We start from the raw sequence: 16,324 nt of genomic DNA, 5'->3' as shown, positions 1-16,324 counted from the left end.
TATAAGAACAAAACCAAAATATTTTTATATTTATATAATACTCAATCCTTTTCCCTAAAACTATTTACATAACTTTATTGTTTAAAAAAAATGTAGTTTCATGCATGAACAATAAAGAACTGCTTAAAATGCTGCTCAGTTCTCTGGTAGTTATGAGTGACTGTAAAATACAATATTGATTAAACTATTGCTGCTCCTCATTTTTTTAAGTTAGTTTTTCAGGAAGAGAAGCAAGTCCTAAAATCTCTTCAGGAGCATTAGCAATAGAAAAATATCTGTAATTGAAGGAAGATTCCACTTTAGTGAGCATAAACATTGTGTGTCTGGGAGCTTGGGCACAGGGCTCTGACCCTGGCAGTCTCTGGCATTAGGCACCCATGACAATATAGGTTACAATTGCTGTAATCAAATAGTTTTTTAAAGGGTAAAAAATCAGTCTTCTGCTATACTTCACTTAATTATTTTTTAAATTGGAGGGAAAATAATCTAAATATAGTGGTGCCTTGTGAATTAGAGCTGGAAGCTGAAAATAATCAGCAGCAGTTATTTTAATTTTCAGTGCAGTGTGATGAATGTTACCAGTTGAAGCCTCAGCAGTGTTTTATCTTAGGAGTTCTCTCTACCTACCAGATCAACTACTACAGTCAGCATTGGACAACATTTTGTCAAAATTTTAAAACTTACTTTCTTCTAATGTAATAATATGTGGTCATTGGATTCTTTTCTGTGGGAGCCTCTATCTCATCTTTTAAAAATACTTTGAAATGAAAATAGCGCTGAAAATCCAAAACAAGCATGAAGATTTCTTATCTCTGTGGTGGGATGTGGTGATAAAAAGTCCAAATATCTTCTAAGATCAGCACATGAAAGAATGGAAATAAGTTCCCACTTAAAAAAAACAAATATAAGGATCCTTGAGAGGTTTTAAGTGTAACCTTAACTAAGGATAAAGCCATCATAAGAATAATTTGGTGAGAACTGCAGCGTGTCTGACTTCTTTGTTAAAAAACTTTGTTATTAAAGAGCAAAGGATGTACCTCTCTGGAGAGTGCTTTGAGGAATGCTCTAAATCTGGACACATCCTTGGTAGTAGGAAAGACCAAAAAAAGAAGACAACTCTCAGAGAAAATCCTTTGAAGCAAATATCTTTTGGAACCTTTCAGAGCAGGTTGGAAAAAAAGTGCAGAAGTGCTGCTCTGATACAGGTGGTTGAACTGTATATATATATATATCAACTGAATTCTTAAAAATGTGAAGAAGAATAAAAAGCTTGAAAAAAAAAAAGACCCAGGCAGTAGCCATTGGCAAGTGTAGGTTTGGTATCCAGGTGCTGTTGGCAGAAGTGCATTGACTGTGTATGGAAACTGTCAAAATGCCAGAGCCTCTTCACTGGCTGCACTAAAATGTCCTGAGAAAAAGCTTTTGTTCAGAAATTCCCTTTTAAATCTGTTTGGAAATGCAGCATTTAAGCCTCCACCTACCAACTACAATCCCAGGAGAGAAGTATCTCTTTTAAAATAAATAAATAAAAAATACTGCAAAGTAAATAAAGCTGAAAATACATTGGTCTTCTCTCTTAGACATCCTTAGGTTTTTATTCTGTCTGATGTGCTGTCTCTCCCACTAAATATAAATAAATCTCATGTCTAACCTCATGAAATGAATATTAGTTACAGTGTTTATCTCATTAATTTAGAGGGCCTTAATGTGAATTAATTCTGAGCTCTCTCAGTTTTATTCTCACAATTATTTCTGGTGTTCCTGAGCTCTGCAGTTCAAAGGGAAGGTGCCTCATCCATCACCAGCTTGTGACTGGCCCAAGAGCAGGTGTGCGTGAGAAGGAAGGTGCTTCGAGGAATTTATCTTCCTTCCCCTGAATGATGTTACCATATAGAGTTAGTCCTGTCTGCTGCAGGATTCACTGCCTCTCTCTGCTGCCTTGAAGGGGCAGAAGGTGAATAAGGATGGAGGAGGTCTGGCAGTGGCTACAACTAAGGGAGGGCAAAGCTGCTAAATATGCAAGAAAGCTCCTGCTGCCTTCTCATCCGAGAGGGATGGATCTCCTGCTGCAGGTCAGTGCTTGCCAGGCACAATCTTCACCTGGGGGCTGTTTTAGGGAATGAATTAGCAGGAAAATTCTAGAAATTTTACGTTGCTGGAAAAGGAATTAATGCATCAGTTTCCTAACAGAACATTTCATTCATGAAAATTTTATCCGTGTTGCCCTTTTACCGCTATTCGTGTTTTCGTCCATGTTGCCCCTTTACCACTAAATCTCGTATTTCTTGAGGCCAAAGTAGGATATTATAATCATCTAAAGTCACAAACTGAAATCTAGGATGAGAAATTGTATCAGTTATGGACAGTGTTAGGCTCAGGATTTTGAGGATAGTATCAACTCTGAATTGAGATCTTTCCCTGATGATGTCACTGCTGCTGTAGGGTTGCTCTGCCTGAAGTAAACTTCCACAACTATTCCATTTTTTCTGCAGACTCTGTAGATAAATTCTTGACAATGTTCATGGAGTAGATACCAAAAATGTAGAGGCAGTTGAAGAAATATGGAGGGAACCCCCTCAGCAGAAGTTAAAAGTCGTGGACGTTGCTGATGGTGACTGTTGTGTGTTCTTTGTCTTGTGTATTGAATTGAGTCTGGTGTTTATTGAACTCAAGGAAAGGCACCAGTGACTGCAGGAAGATGGATCATTAGGAAATCTGTGCTGGAATCAGAGTTAGGAGAGCACACACTGAGCTCTTTGTTTCTAGGTTCTTTTTTTGATTGTTCAGGATCCGGGGCAGGAAGGACCAGAAGAGGTGAAGAGACGGAATTGAGCGCAGATTTCTGTGGTGACTGATAGTTCTCTAACAATGTCCCTGACTGCTTTTATTGGGAATTGAACCCTGAAATGGTATTGCTGCAATAATACTGAGTGCTTCTGCACTGCTGTGAGAGAGGCTGACCTGGATTCCAGGCTGTGTGGAAGATGAGGGAAGCTCTGTCCTGCTCCAGAGCTCTGGATGGGCTGCACTGGTGGCAAAGCTTTTGCTTTAAGCAATGAAATCAATTCTGTGATGTTGCTCGTTCCTCCCATCAGGCTGTCCAGATTACAGAGTCTCTTCAGATTTTCCCATATGTTTTAGATGATATAAAAATTTTTCCAGCATTTCTTTTGAGGTTCCACTGTACAATATGAGTGGTTTACTGGGAACCCCTCTAAAAATAATCGGGTTCTGTCCTTTGCATGGGATTTCTGCTTTTTCTCCAGGTTTTTCCATCCCTGATGTGAGAGCACATGAACCAAGTTCTCAAATCTCTGGGGTTTCTGCCCACACTTAAAAGAGATGAATGCTCAAAGTATCTGAGTGAAATTTGACACAGTTCAGGAGAAGCTTCACCCTAAACTTTGGGAACACATGGGATAAAGGTGAACTACTAATTTTGCTATAGGCAAAATTTTCAGAATGAAGGTCTCTGAAAGAAAAGCCAAATAGTGCTGCCATGTAAAACCTTTACATTACTGGGCAATGTAGGATGCACATCAACTCCAAAATCTTGAGTGCACTTTTAAAAGCAAAATTTGAAAGCCTGAAACAGAAAAGAACTTTTTCTTCCCTGTACAATTTTCTTATCAGTGAGACATGAATGACACACTACATGTTTCTTGTAAAATAAGTCTGCTTCTAAAATGTTAGGTGATTGAAAACCAGAAAAATATTCTTGTTTAATCACAGAGGAGAGCTGTTCTCAGGAACAGCTGTATTTCTATATCTAGATGCTTGTCCTGGTCAATCATTTGGGCCACTTGAATCTGTTATTACTCAGGCACATTCGCTGTTTTTATTGGAGTCCTTTTCTTGTCATCTGAATATATTTTTAGAACTTATTTTTCCCCAGTCCTTTTTCTACAGATGTAATTTAGAGACCTATAAATCTGTGCAATGACTCAAAACAACAGAATTCACTGGAGATGGAAAAGATGTCATTTTCCTTTTCACAACTGCATATTTGCTTCTGAAAATTGTTTGCTCAAATGCTGCTTTAACAGTCAGATTTGTGTTTGCATCATTACATGGTTGGCCATCTCCCTGATTATGTTGAAGTGGATGATGGTTGGCCAAGAAAAGGCTGTAAGTAGTTTGTGAAAGATCATTTATTGTAATCTAGAAAATAAGAGTTCTCCCCACCATTTTTGAACCATCAAGTGTTCTCTTGATGCAGTGGATGACCTCCTTTTGTACATATGAATGAATATTTTCCTCTTTGATGTAGATGTCTGTTTTATTGTTATATATGGTTGAAATGTCCCTTTGGTCACTTTGGGTCCCCTGTCCTGGCTGTGTCACCTCCCAGGCACTCCCAGCTTACTTGGAAAGCAGAAAAGGCTTTGGCTGTGTGCAAGCCCTGCTCAGTAATAATAATAAATCTCCATTATCACCCCAAATTCAGCACAAATCCAAAACACAGCCCCATAACAGGGCTGTGAAGAAAATTATTTCTACCCCAGCCAAAACCAGCACAGTTCTGAATCATCAGTTCCAGGTTGGAAGACTGAAAATGGCAGGCTGTTTTGTGGACATTTTGTTTTGATGCAGCCAAACTGATTCAACTGGACAAAGCTGAAGCACCTGTCTCTAAGGAATCAAAATATCAAATGCATTCTAAGTTATAAAATGAAATATATTTGTTTTACTTAGATTCCAAAGCAGATGTGGTGTTTCAGTCCAGTTGTACACATTTGTCTGTGGTGTTGTTTGCATTCACAGGATGTTCTTACGAGCTGATATTGCAGACAGGAGATGATTTTACTTCTCTGGGTGTGTGATTTTAGTTCTCTGTAGCTCACCTGAGCCTCTGAGCAGGTGGAGGGAGCTCCCCCAGCTCAGTTTGGTCCCTCCTCTACCCAGCTGAGCTGGATCCATCCCTGCCACAGCTGTTCTGCAGAGCCTGGGTGTGAATAAAGTGCTTTTAGACACTTCTGTGAGCCCCAAATTCTTCTCTAAAAGCTTAATGCTTGTAGCTACTCTAGGAGGGAATGCCTGGTTTCAGTTCAGGGTGGTACAAATGACTGAGGGAGGGCATTCTGCAGCCTCTGGATGTCTTGTGTTCATTCCTTGTGTTTCACAGGAGCCAAGGAAATTTCCACCAAGCCTTCAGAATTTGTTGAGTTCAGACACAATGGCAATGGATTCTGATATAAACCCCTTTCACTGAAAATTTTAAGGCCAAGTTTAAATCACAGTATTATAATTTCCTGTGTACATATGTAGCTTATGATTTTTTTTTTAAAGATACCACATCACAGCTGAGTAATTCTGTTTTGTTTAGTTTATCCTCAGTCTATGTAATTTGTAAATGTATATTTGCATGAATAATTACCTCTGAATAAGCTAAACCAAGCAGGCTGGCAAATACAGATTACTCTTTTTTCTTAGGAAAGTATGAGCAATGTGACTTTATGCTTTGGGGACTAATGCTACTAAATAGCCTTGCAGTCAACACTTAAAAAGAGAGGGATATAAATAATATTAAACACATACAAGAAAGAATAATTAAGATATAAAATTTTGTCACTAGTGAAGTGACAATCAGCACTGCTTAATGAAAGTTTGAAATAATATTTCTGATAGTATTTTAGGCATCTAATTATCTTGTGTCCTTCAATTTTTTGTAACAAAAGGCATTGTTCTAAGAGATTCTAAAATAAGTAAATTTCAGTTAAATGTGTCTGAAAATAACAATGTTTCATGTCAAAAACTTGAAAAGCAAGATTTGTAAGTATTATGTAAAACAAACTAAGGAAGTTAGAAAGAAAATATAGTTAGAAAATATGGAAAATACTCTACCGTAATATGTTGTTTGGATATCTTGCTGGACATCATAAGTTAAGGAGTAATATTTAAATACTAGTTTTGCCTTTTGGGAAACACAAAGGGTATGATTTGGAACAGAGTTGGGGGTTAGGAAAATTAAAATAAGAAAAAAGAAAGTGGGGAAAAAAAAGAGAACTGAATTGTATCAGTTCAGATTTATTTGGGGCTCTGTAACCATAAAATACAGAAGAGCTCTTTTCTGTAGGCTATAAAAAAGCTTCGATCTTGATTCAGTCTCCCTCAGAGTTGGGAGGAAAAAAGTCTTGCAATAAACTGTAAGAAGCAGGGAAGCAAACAAGTTTAACCTCAGTGTCTTTGCAAAAATGGTCCTGCAAGAGCAAAAGGAGCCCGTGGGAGCAGCTGCAGGAGAGCCCTGCCTGGTGGGGCTGTGAGAGCTGGACTGGTGGGACCAGGGCAAGGCTGAACGTGAGATGTGTCTGTGACTGAGCTCTGTCTGCAAGGCAAACTCCATCCAGCTGAGGTTAGGGGCCATCTCTTTTTCCTCTTGTTTTAGAATAAATTACAGCTTTAGCTGTCACTGTAATACATGCAATTTTAGGTAATAAAACCTAGCCACAAGAACCTTTCTGACTGTAAGCTGGTACTGTGAGTCATATTGTATTGAAATGCTCCAGATGTCTGTTGTAGGAGCAGGAATATTGAAGCAAAGAAAAGAAAGCCTCTGTAAAGTGCTAGCAACAAAGAAAAGATGTCATGAATCTGTTTGAGGAGCAGGGCTTGTAGGTAAAACATATAGCAAGACTGAAGTTCTCTGATTTAAATCTTCCCTGACATTGTTGGTCAGAAGCACCTCTTAGTCTTGTAACAGAGAAAAAATAATCTTCAGTTAATCCAGATATATAATTATTTACTTTTTGGGCTCAGACAGTCTCTGCTACTTTTCATGTCTGGAACCAAGGCAAGAAAACTCTGCTGCTTTTCTTGCCTGGAACCAAGTTGAAGGGAAAAGGTTGAAAGACAACTTTGGATAGTAACATTTCTGTAGAAATACAGTAAGTATATAAAAGATAATTATGGATGGGTATTTTGTCTCTGGTGTGCTCAACAGGACCCTGGTGGTAGCAATCACAGCTGTGGCTCCCTGATTGTTGAAGGAAGCTTTTGGCTGGAATGGGAACAGCTCTGGTCAAAAAGCGTATCAGAGTTTACACCAACAGAGGATTTGGCGCAGCTCCCTTATCTCCCCTTCCCTTTCTTCCTTTTCTCTAATTTTAAAGATCAGCTGGTTTTATATTTGCAGCTTTCTTCACGTTTGTTGATGTCCAGCTTTGATCTACAACCAGCTTGAGTTTACTTTTATGCTCTGCTGAATGCTGCCTTCAGCCTCAATTTCAGAGCTGTGCAAATAAATTATAGCGATGTGTTTAATTAAAGTTCGTCTCATGTCCTGATTGCAGACTGTTGCCTTCTCAGATACAATTTGCAAATATATTTTGGAGTTTTATTTTAGGCAGGATGACTAGTTGAAGGTTATTTAATTGTGATTGATTGTGCATGGGATGTTTCTGCTGCCTTTATTTTGTGAACAACCTGAAAATAGTAGCTGAATGTTGAAGGACAAATGAAGGGCATTTGCCTGGATGGAAGGAGGGGATGTAGTGAGTCTGCACAGTTACAGAACTGAGGGTTGATGCTTCTAGAATTACATGTGTGCTTTTGGGAGAAATTGTCTTAATTCTAAGGAATGCACAATATTTATTAAGATTAAATGTTTGGTTTTATTCAATACTTGGCATTTCTTTAGGGAATCTATTTCTGGAACCTTTTGGTGGGTAGGCAGGAATTGAGAATATGAGGAATATGAGTTTGTGTCATTTTCATACCTGCAGCTTCCACAGGCCTGAGGTCCCCCATAGTTTGTGCAGAATCCATTCATTAGTATTTGATAAAATACATTTATCATTTGAGGTTACTGAACTATGGCACTACCAACAGGTAGCATGAAGAGAAGACTTTTCACCACAGCCATTCTGTGGTGAAAATTTCATTTCATTTCAGCACAGCCATGCTGCTTTGGGTTCGTTTTCTGCCAAGTTTTAAGAGCTCAGTTTAAGTGCTGCTTTCTTATCTGCACTGACTGCATCCTTATTTTGGGGGTTAGAAACATCCCTCTGTGGGTGTGCCACCTTTGAGATTTGTTTTGGGTTTTTTGTGTTTTTTCCCCTCATTGGTTCTTCCCTGAGTCTTTTTGCTGCCTTTTGTGTCCCTGGCAAATCAGCCACAATCTGCCTCTCAGGGGGTGGGTTGGATACAGATGTATAACGCTGTTATTAAATCCTCCTCAGCCAAGTGGACTGGTGAGAATGTGATAAGACAAACATATTCCTGTTATTATTTTTAACCTATTTATCTTATTCTTTTTAATTGCCTCAGAATTTGCAAGAAAGCAAGGTTTAAAAATAGTATCCAGCATCTTCAAGACACCAGCTGCCACCTGCTTCATATAGTTATTCATATTTTTCCTTTGCAAGACCTATTTTCCTCTGTGTCATCCATGACTGGATGAAGTATACTCTTTTTTTTCTGTTTCATTTTGGAGATAAGTAGAAGAAATTAGGATAAAAATCCCTGACTGTCTTGATTGTTGTATTTTCAGAGTATTTGTCTTTTCTGTTTTGGGGGAGATTCTGTTAGAATTTTTGAGATGGAATGTTTACAACTCACTGAGCATCATCTTGGGACTTAGAAAACTAATAAGTTGCCTAACATAAAATAATTACTTTTCCTAAAAATGTTTGTTTTATTACCTACCCCTACTTCATTTCATGCATGGGGGAATACTACTCAATTCCACAATGCACATCACAATTTGCTCCTAAATAGTCATATCTTTCAAACAGCATAGCTTGAAATGATTCGAGGAGTAAGTACCTAATTCAGATGGATAAAACAACTCATTCTTTAGCAGTTTCCCAGTTTTAGGGTAAGAGGATTTACTGTGGCATAGCTAAACCAAGTAGACAAGTGCTCTTTTTCAGCACCTGATAAAAGGATGAGTCCTCTTCTGTTTTTGAGCAGAATTATCCTACCACAGGAAAGCAGTTTATCAAATATGGGTAGTTGGGGGTGGGGTGTTTCACTTTTCAAAAAGCTGGTGTGTGTAAAATGAGGATTATGTCATGTTGTAGGCATTTCTAAAGAAAGAAATGAGAAATAATAGGAAATTTAATCTTTATTCATTTTTGGAGGTATTAGAAATGTTGTGACTAAAACAGGCCTTCATGCATCATAAATGGTCTGTCTGCTTCTGAATGGATTATTAGGAAGGTAGAATGTCTGGATTCAATAGGATTCTTCCCCATTATTTTGAGGTTGAATTTTTTCAATATTTAATTTTATATTAGAAGTTAGGGTCCCAATTAGTTGAGCCCTAGTCCACGAAATAAAACCAAAACTAACTAGTCTGAGCTAGTATTGCTGTACTGTATTTGATGAGATTTTGTTAATACTGCAAATTTTCTTTCTTTTTATCACAAATTTTATTTAAGTGTACAGGTGCAGAATAGAGGAAGGGGTAAGAATAATTTGCATAACTATTTTCATAATTTAATGTGCACCTATTACTTTCTGGATTGTATTGCCAAAATTTTACGACTTTGTTCTAAACTCTTCCAGTGAATTATTGACTTCATTTGGTCAGAGATGAGCCATGTGTAGTTTGACTTAAAAGAAGATTTAATTCACTTTTTGTTTGTCGTTTTAGGTGGAGTTAGAGGTGGTATAAGCTGTGCAGACCTCTGGGTGCTAGGCTATACATGCTGTTTCCAGAATGAGATAACCTTTGAGCTTTGACATATCTGTATTTCATGTGGAAGATGTGTGATGAAAGCCCATGAAACTCTGTTCTATCACACCCAGCTGCTCCTTCATTATGCAGTTTCCTATACTCACTCTCAATGCATGAATCTACTTAATAGCTTTGGCATTGGGGCCAACTTTTAAAATCTGAAGCAAAGCACATGGTTTGCAGAGTGTTTGGAGCAGCAGGGAGTCAACTTCTGTTTTCCACATAATTAAAAAATGAGCTGTGCTTTTTCAGGGCCTTTTTGTTTCTCTGTCTTGTTGAGCACGTGTTTCCTGGGAAATACCAGTGAGCCTCTCTTGAAGATGCAGCCTGCATCCATAAATTAACTAAGAACATCCAAGGGCAGTTGCTAAACGCATTAATAATTGTGCAAACATGCAGTTTTGTTGTTTACAGAGCAGTGGATAGCACCCTGGAGAAGCAGAGAGCCAAAGTGATGTGCAGAGCAGCAGCACATGAATGTAGATGGGCAGGGAGCTCGTTTCCACACAGACATCCTGGAGAAGCAAATGATCTTCATGATCTTCATGTTTGGGTATTGATTTTGCCTCAGGAAAAGTCAGTGTGCTTTCTCCCACACAAATAATGACAGCCCTGATTTTTGCTTTGGAGAATAGGTGAGGAAGGCATTGGGTCCAAGGGAATTAGCTAGAGGAATCCTTAGAAATCAACCTAGATATAACCTCCTGTCACCTCTCATGCCATAAGACTTTGAGACACTAATAACCATTGTATCTAATGACATATGTGTAGATAAAGGTTAAAATAAAGATAAGAGCTACAGAAAGAGGTAAAAATTTAATGAACTTAAGCACCCTGGTAAATACCCTTTCCATTTCTGAGGTTAATTCTTTAAAGCTGGAGGAATGAGATTAGGTAAAACATAAAATACCTTTCCCTAGTGTGTAATCTTTACTTGATTTTATCCTACTTTTCAAATACTGTGGCCATACAGGAAAAAATTATGTTGGATAAATACTTTTCTACTTCTTTAGATATGAAGACCCTCATCTATTTCAGAAGAAACAGTGACGTGCGAGCTTTCCTGTTCTACATTTCATTACTTGGTGTTAAATCTGATGTTTTCCTAGTCAGAAGTGTCTTGTAACTTTGGCTGGCCTTTCCACATACTTGGTTTGTACAGCACTGATGGCATATTGCAGACTTGGAAACTTTTCTGAAGAATTTTTAAAGACAGGAATCTTGGCAAAGTTTTTGTATGGTTTCAGCTTGAATGTTGAGATGCAAACTCACACAGATACAGTTTTTTAAGGGTAAATACTTTCCTAAAATACCCATGCTCAGGAATCTACTAAAATTTCACACATCCTACACATCCAGAACAACTGTTGCTAGAATTTAAACAGTTTGTATAGGGATACCCAAAATCAGAACTGTTGCCTTTGGCAATGAATCCATACTTAAGTTACAAAACTGAACTGAAAGAGAAAACTTTTCCATCTTGTGCTGCTCCTCTTATTTTAATTTTTAAACACTTATGTAATATTCTTGTGTCTCCTTGTACTTGTGTTTTATGTGAGCACTGGGTACAGATTTAGAGGTTCCAGAATGTCCTCAATGATGTCCTGAGAGGTTCATAACATTCTAAAATAGTAATGTACAAGACTGATTATCCTCTTACTTTGTTTTCACCAGAATTTATTGCTACAAATGTATGAGAAAAATGCCCTTGGTCATTCTTAAATTATATATTTTTTAAAAATACTTGAAAACTCATCTTGAAATATTTTTCCATTACTGCCAGTGCTTGACATTTAAAAATAACTTAGAACTTATTCTATATTTTCTTGCAGAGTCCTAATGGAAGAGCTGAAAATTTCCATGTTCTAAACACTTTTAGATCAAAGTGGCTCCAAATAATTTGAAAAATATATATTAATAGAAAAGTATATACATCAGAGCACAGTCTGTTATCACTGTAGTTATCTGTATAATGCTTGGAAAACTGATGGATTAAAGGAAAATACTTCAGTAGTTAGGTAAGATTGAGGAGGAGTCATGTGAGACCACAAAATAAAACTGTATATTGGTGGAGTTTGTGTTACCTGTGTATTTTCAGAAGTCACCAGTAAAATCACTCATTCCCTGAAATACTTTGCAAGACTGATTATTTTTAAGAAAATAAACAAAAGTGAATTAGTATCCTTTACACAGTTTTAAATAAATTCCTGTAGCTAATGAGGGGAATGTCTTATCAGAAAGCATTTCTTATAACCACTGGGAAAAAAAGAGGGGGTAGTTTATCATAGCTTATGAATTGTGAACTCAAACCACAAAAAAATTATCAGTCAGATTGAACTTTGAAGATCTTTGCTCTTACAGATATTGCTGATTTGAAGTTGGGGTAAGGCAATTGCAGGGCTCTGCTCAAATGTTTGTGCAAACAACTTTGTTTCCATGCAAGGAGCACTCCCAGTGATGTGTGGCTGTAACTGTAGCCTTGATTTTGTCTCCTCTTTGCAGGCAGAGCTCGTTGATGTCCAGTATGGGACCATGGAAGACCTGATCCGGATTCAAGCCATCACAAACGTGACCAAAAAAATTGCACTTTTGAAGCTCGGACAATCACCTTTGCTTTATAAGGTTAGTTACACATCAGCCAAATTATTCATTTGGTGAGTTGGTTTTATTTTGCTTGGGTTCTTTTCTATTTCAAAATACAAAAACAAAGAGTTTCCCATTTTCCCCAGGAAGTCAGGACCTACTGACATTCAAATTGTTCCTCAATACTCGCCACTGTCACTCTGCAGTGCCTTTTATGTGTTAGAGTTGTTTATTTTTCTGTATATCTTGAAGTGCCCCAATACTCTGCTGTTTTTTCTCTGGGTGTACTAGAAGCCTTTTGACAAACAAAGAAATCACTGAAAGAAGTAATAAAGCAGAATGGATTGTGTCTGGAGAGGCTGTACATGGGTGCATGTCTATCCATCCTCTCCAACCCCAGCTCTGGCAGATAGCACAGAGCAGGAGCTCACTAATCCACTTTTACACTAAACATAATAAACCACTCAACATATAAACCACATTTAAACTCTAAACCTCCAGCAACTGCCTTCTGTTGCAAATATCTTATAAACAAAACTGCTGGTTTGACTTTCAGAAAATACAGAAAGTTTAGTAGCTCAGTAAATGCTTAAAAAATTCATTCCCAATTCACAAAAGCAATTATAAAAGAGCAGCAACTCCAGATCTTGCACTTAAGTAAATCGGGACCTGCTCTGTTGGCCACAGAAAGCACAGCCAGAACTTCAATACAGATTCAAAAAACAACCAGTTAATTTTTTTTTTTCTGTAGGAATAAGATTTGTCTCAATAAAAATGGCATTTTCAACTGAGTAGCTTTAGCTGTTTATTTAAATTATTTAGATGCAATTTAATGACGCCTGCAAAAGGTCAGTTGTCATTGCTGGGACTCGGTTGTTGCCCATCATTTCCAGCAATAGATCTGATCCTGCATTTCACTGCTGACAAAGCCAATGAAACAGCAATCAGGACTCATAAAGCAGGGATTTGATGAAGATGTAAAGTTTGCTGTAGCAGCACTGTCTGTGAGATGGACTTTTTACCAATTTGTGCTCCTGTGAACACTCACTGAATTACCCAGCAGACTGATGGAGAAGAGCAAACCAGAAGGGGCTGAGGACACATCTCAGGATCTTTTTGTGTGGGTTGGCTGTAGCCTGGTCCCAAATATGGGCTGTTAAATGGCTGAGGTGCATCAGCTACATTTCTGGAGCTCCAAAGGAATCAGTTTCGCACTTTCAGAGTCTGTTACACAGCGCAAACCAAAGTGTGGTGTGATCAGGAGACTGAGTCCAATGTGTGCTCAGGGTCTGAGGTAAAATACAACCACCCAAACCTGCTTTTCATGTTCTCCTCACAGGTTTGCCATTTTTCTTGAGCCTGTAAATGACCCTTTTCTAGAATATAATTTGTGTCTCTTTGGCAGTGAGATAATTGTAAGCTTTACTTTGCTCGTGACTATCAGTGAAGGTGTAGAAAGATTACCAGAAGTAGATTCTCCTTTTGTAAGGAATATTTGATGTGAAATATTGCCTTAAACTGCAAGTCCTGGTGGTTTAAATGAGCCCAGTATCTCTCTGCTGAATCCACTCTTTGTATCTTTTTCTCTCCCCTAATGTTTATGTTTCTGTACTTACTGAGTCTCACATTTCTGTTTCAGCTGATACTTCCCTCTCCCTATATTTTCCTTATCTCTGCCTTCCATGTGCTTGGTTTTACATCACATTAAAACAGAGCACTAGTTCATAAGAGAGCTGTGGCTATATAAACATATATACTTAGTGGGTTTCTTTTCACTTTTTGTATTTAACTTGTATTTTTTATGTTAATTTCCTTTAATTTTTTCATTATTATTACTTTATATTATGCAAGTATCTCACTCTGGATTTGAGTCTTATTATTATAGACCCTGCACTGAGGTTCCATCTTCATAACAGTTCCTAATTATGTCTCTATTTTTCAGTTGTATCTCCCTTGCACAGTTATGCTTTTTGTCTTTCTCTCTTTACTGCTGTTTTTCATGTGTTGTTTTTTTTTTTCTATTTTCCCCTTTTATGTATTTAATTTGCCTTTTAAAAAATGTTTGACTGTTCTTTTTTTCTCTGCTGAGTCCTTTGGAAAAAACCTGAAAGAATTAATAAACTACTGCTGGCAGAAAAAAATCACCATGAAAACGGAACAACATTTCTTTTGTTTTTACATCATATTAAGAGAAAAGATGTGCTGGTAGAAAAGAGCTTCATGTTCAAGGGGCTAATTTACAGAAGTAAGTCCAAGTGATGGAAATCTGAATATTTGGAAATACAGTAATATAAATGACAGTGTTTTTGCAGTGTAGATTTAGTTTATAGAGATTGGATAAGGTACAAAATTGGGGGAGGATTAAGGTTGAAAATAATGTAGAGCTTCTGCTTTCAGTCTTTCAGACTGTGTCCATCGCTCAGATCTTTAGACACTGAAAACAACAGAGTTCAGAGCTTGGAATAATTTTGAAATTGGAATGTACAGGGAATTTGGAGTGGGCAGAAAAGCCTGAAGTTAATGTGCTGTTAAAATATGCAGTTTAGTCTTAAACATGAGTAATTCTGATTGAATTCCGTAAGGTTCATAAATTTAAGCTGCTTTGTGAGAACAAGATTTGCAGAAATCCGACCTGGAGTTAGTTTTGCAATTGGATATGATTTTCAGATTTCACTGGGAGTGTTGTGTTTCTGTTCCACTGGATCAGAAGGTGGTTTCTGGTCAGGGGGAGTGAGAGGGGTGGCAGCCCTGGCAGTGGCACCTGTCCAGAGCCACAGAGACACATCCTGATCCCTTGAGCTGGACCTTTTCAAACAAAGAATGTGTTACCCCAGCCACGTCATAAATTACAGCTGTAAAGAGAAAGAACGTGGACCCTACCTTTACAGCAAGGTATCAACGAGAGCAGTGACTCTGGGGTGGGAAAAAACCCAAAACAAAATTAAAAACCAAGTAGTTTACATTGCTGTGATTAAAAAAAAAGAAAAAAAAATATAATAATGTGTTATGTATTCTATATATATAAAAATATCAGAGCGGAGCAGGGGTTTGAGAAGGGGTTTTCACCATTGTTAGGGCACTAAGATCAGTTAGTGAGCAAGACTCTATTATAGATTTATATAAAAAGTGAGGAAAAAGAAATGGTAGAAATCCTTCAAGGAGCAAGCAAGAGTATTTCAAAGGCAAAATCCTTTTCTGGAACAGCTGAAAGGTTCAGGAATTTTCTACATCCAGCACCTGGAGTGGCAATTTCCTACAGCAAGACAGACTGAGGCAGTGGGCTGAGCTGTGGGGCACCTGGGGAGCACTCATGTGACAGGGAACTTGGCATAACCAAGTCTTTTTGGTCTCATTAGCCACAACAATTCACAGTGCTGGAAAACTGACAGAAGGAAAAAATTCAAACTGTTTCAACAACTCCTGAAGGGATCATGTGACTAGTCTGAGACGCTTGGAAGATCTGGATTGCTGCTGAATAAAGAGGGGGCTGTGTTAAGGAAGAAGAAAAGTTTTCTTAAGCAGGGAGCTGAAATGAGACAAATGTAGAAGAGAAGTGAGGCACAGCTTCTGGAGGGAATTGCCATGAGAAGAACACATTTTCTCACTCCTTGAGATTGAAGGTGTCTGTCTCCTGGTGTCCTGGCTAGAAGGAAAATTTGTGTTTTGGTGGGACTCTGGTTATTGGGGTCACTGGTGAGGTTGAGTAGCCAGTCACAGGAGGTCAGAGCAGACTCCTGATGTCCTTGAAGCAGGAGGATCTATAAATGTGGCTGGTGAAAGATGGTGAAGTTTATTTCCAGTAATTAAGCAAATCATTCATGTGTTGTAGAGCACCTTCTTGGGAAAGAGCACCTTGAGCTGCCCACTGTGTTTGTGGACAATATTCTGGTAGTGCAGAATGTGTGGTGGCAGATTGGCAGAAGCACCTTGGTAGCTCCTGTGCCCTAGAGCCCATCTGAGTGTGTGCCACTGCTCTGAGCACGCTGAGGAAACCAGAGGAGCCTTTTGCAGGGAGAACAGCACAGTGGTTTCAATATCCAGCCTCTGGAAATGTCATTAACA

The 16,324-nt window shown here is 38.1% G+C and overlaps 1 protein-coding gene across 1 annotated transcript in view; it reads left to right on the top strand.

The window, feature by feature from the left end:
• The window catches only part of NAALADL2 (N-acetylated alpha-linked acidic dipeptidase like 2), a gene marked incomplete at its 5' end in the record, with an annotated part of 294,310 nt that overhangs the window by 132,878 nt on the left and 145,108 nt on the right, over window positions 1-16,324 (top strand). The window contains one exon of the mRNA XM_084212314.1: window positions 12,182-12,301. Within this exon, the coding sequence (XP_084068440.1) occupies window positions 12,182-12,301 (120 nt within the window). The remainder of the gene's footprint in view (window positions 1-12,181; window positions 12,302-16,324) is intronic.

Source organism: Fringilla coelebs (genome assembly GCF_963513975.1).
Source record: "Fringilla coelebs genome assembly, chromosome: 10".
Taxonomy (NCBI): domain Eukaryota; kingdom Metazoa; phylum Chordata; class Aves; order Passeriformes; family Fringillidae; genus Fringilla; species Fringilla coelebs.
Note: the sequence above shows the minus strand (reverse complement) of the source record. Positions and strands in the feature narration are given on the sequence as shown.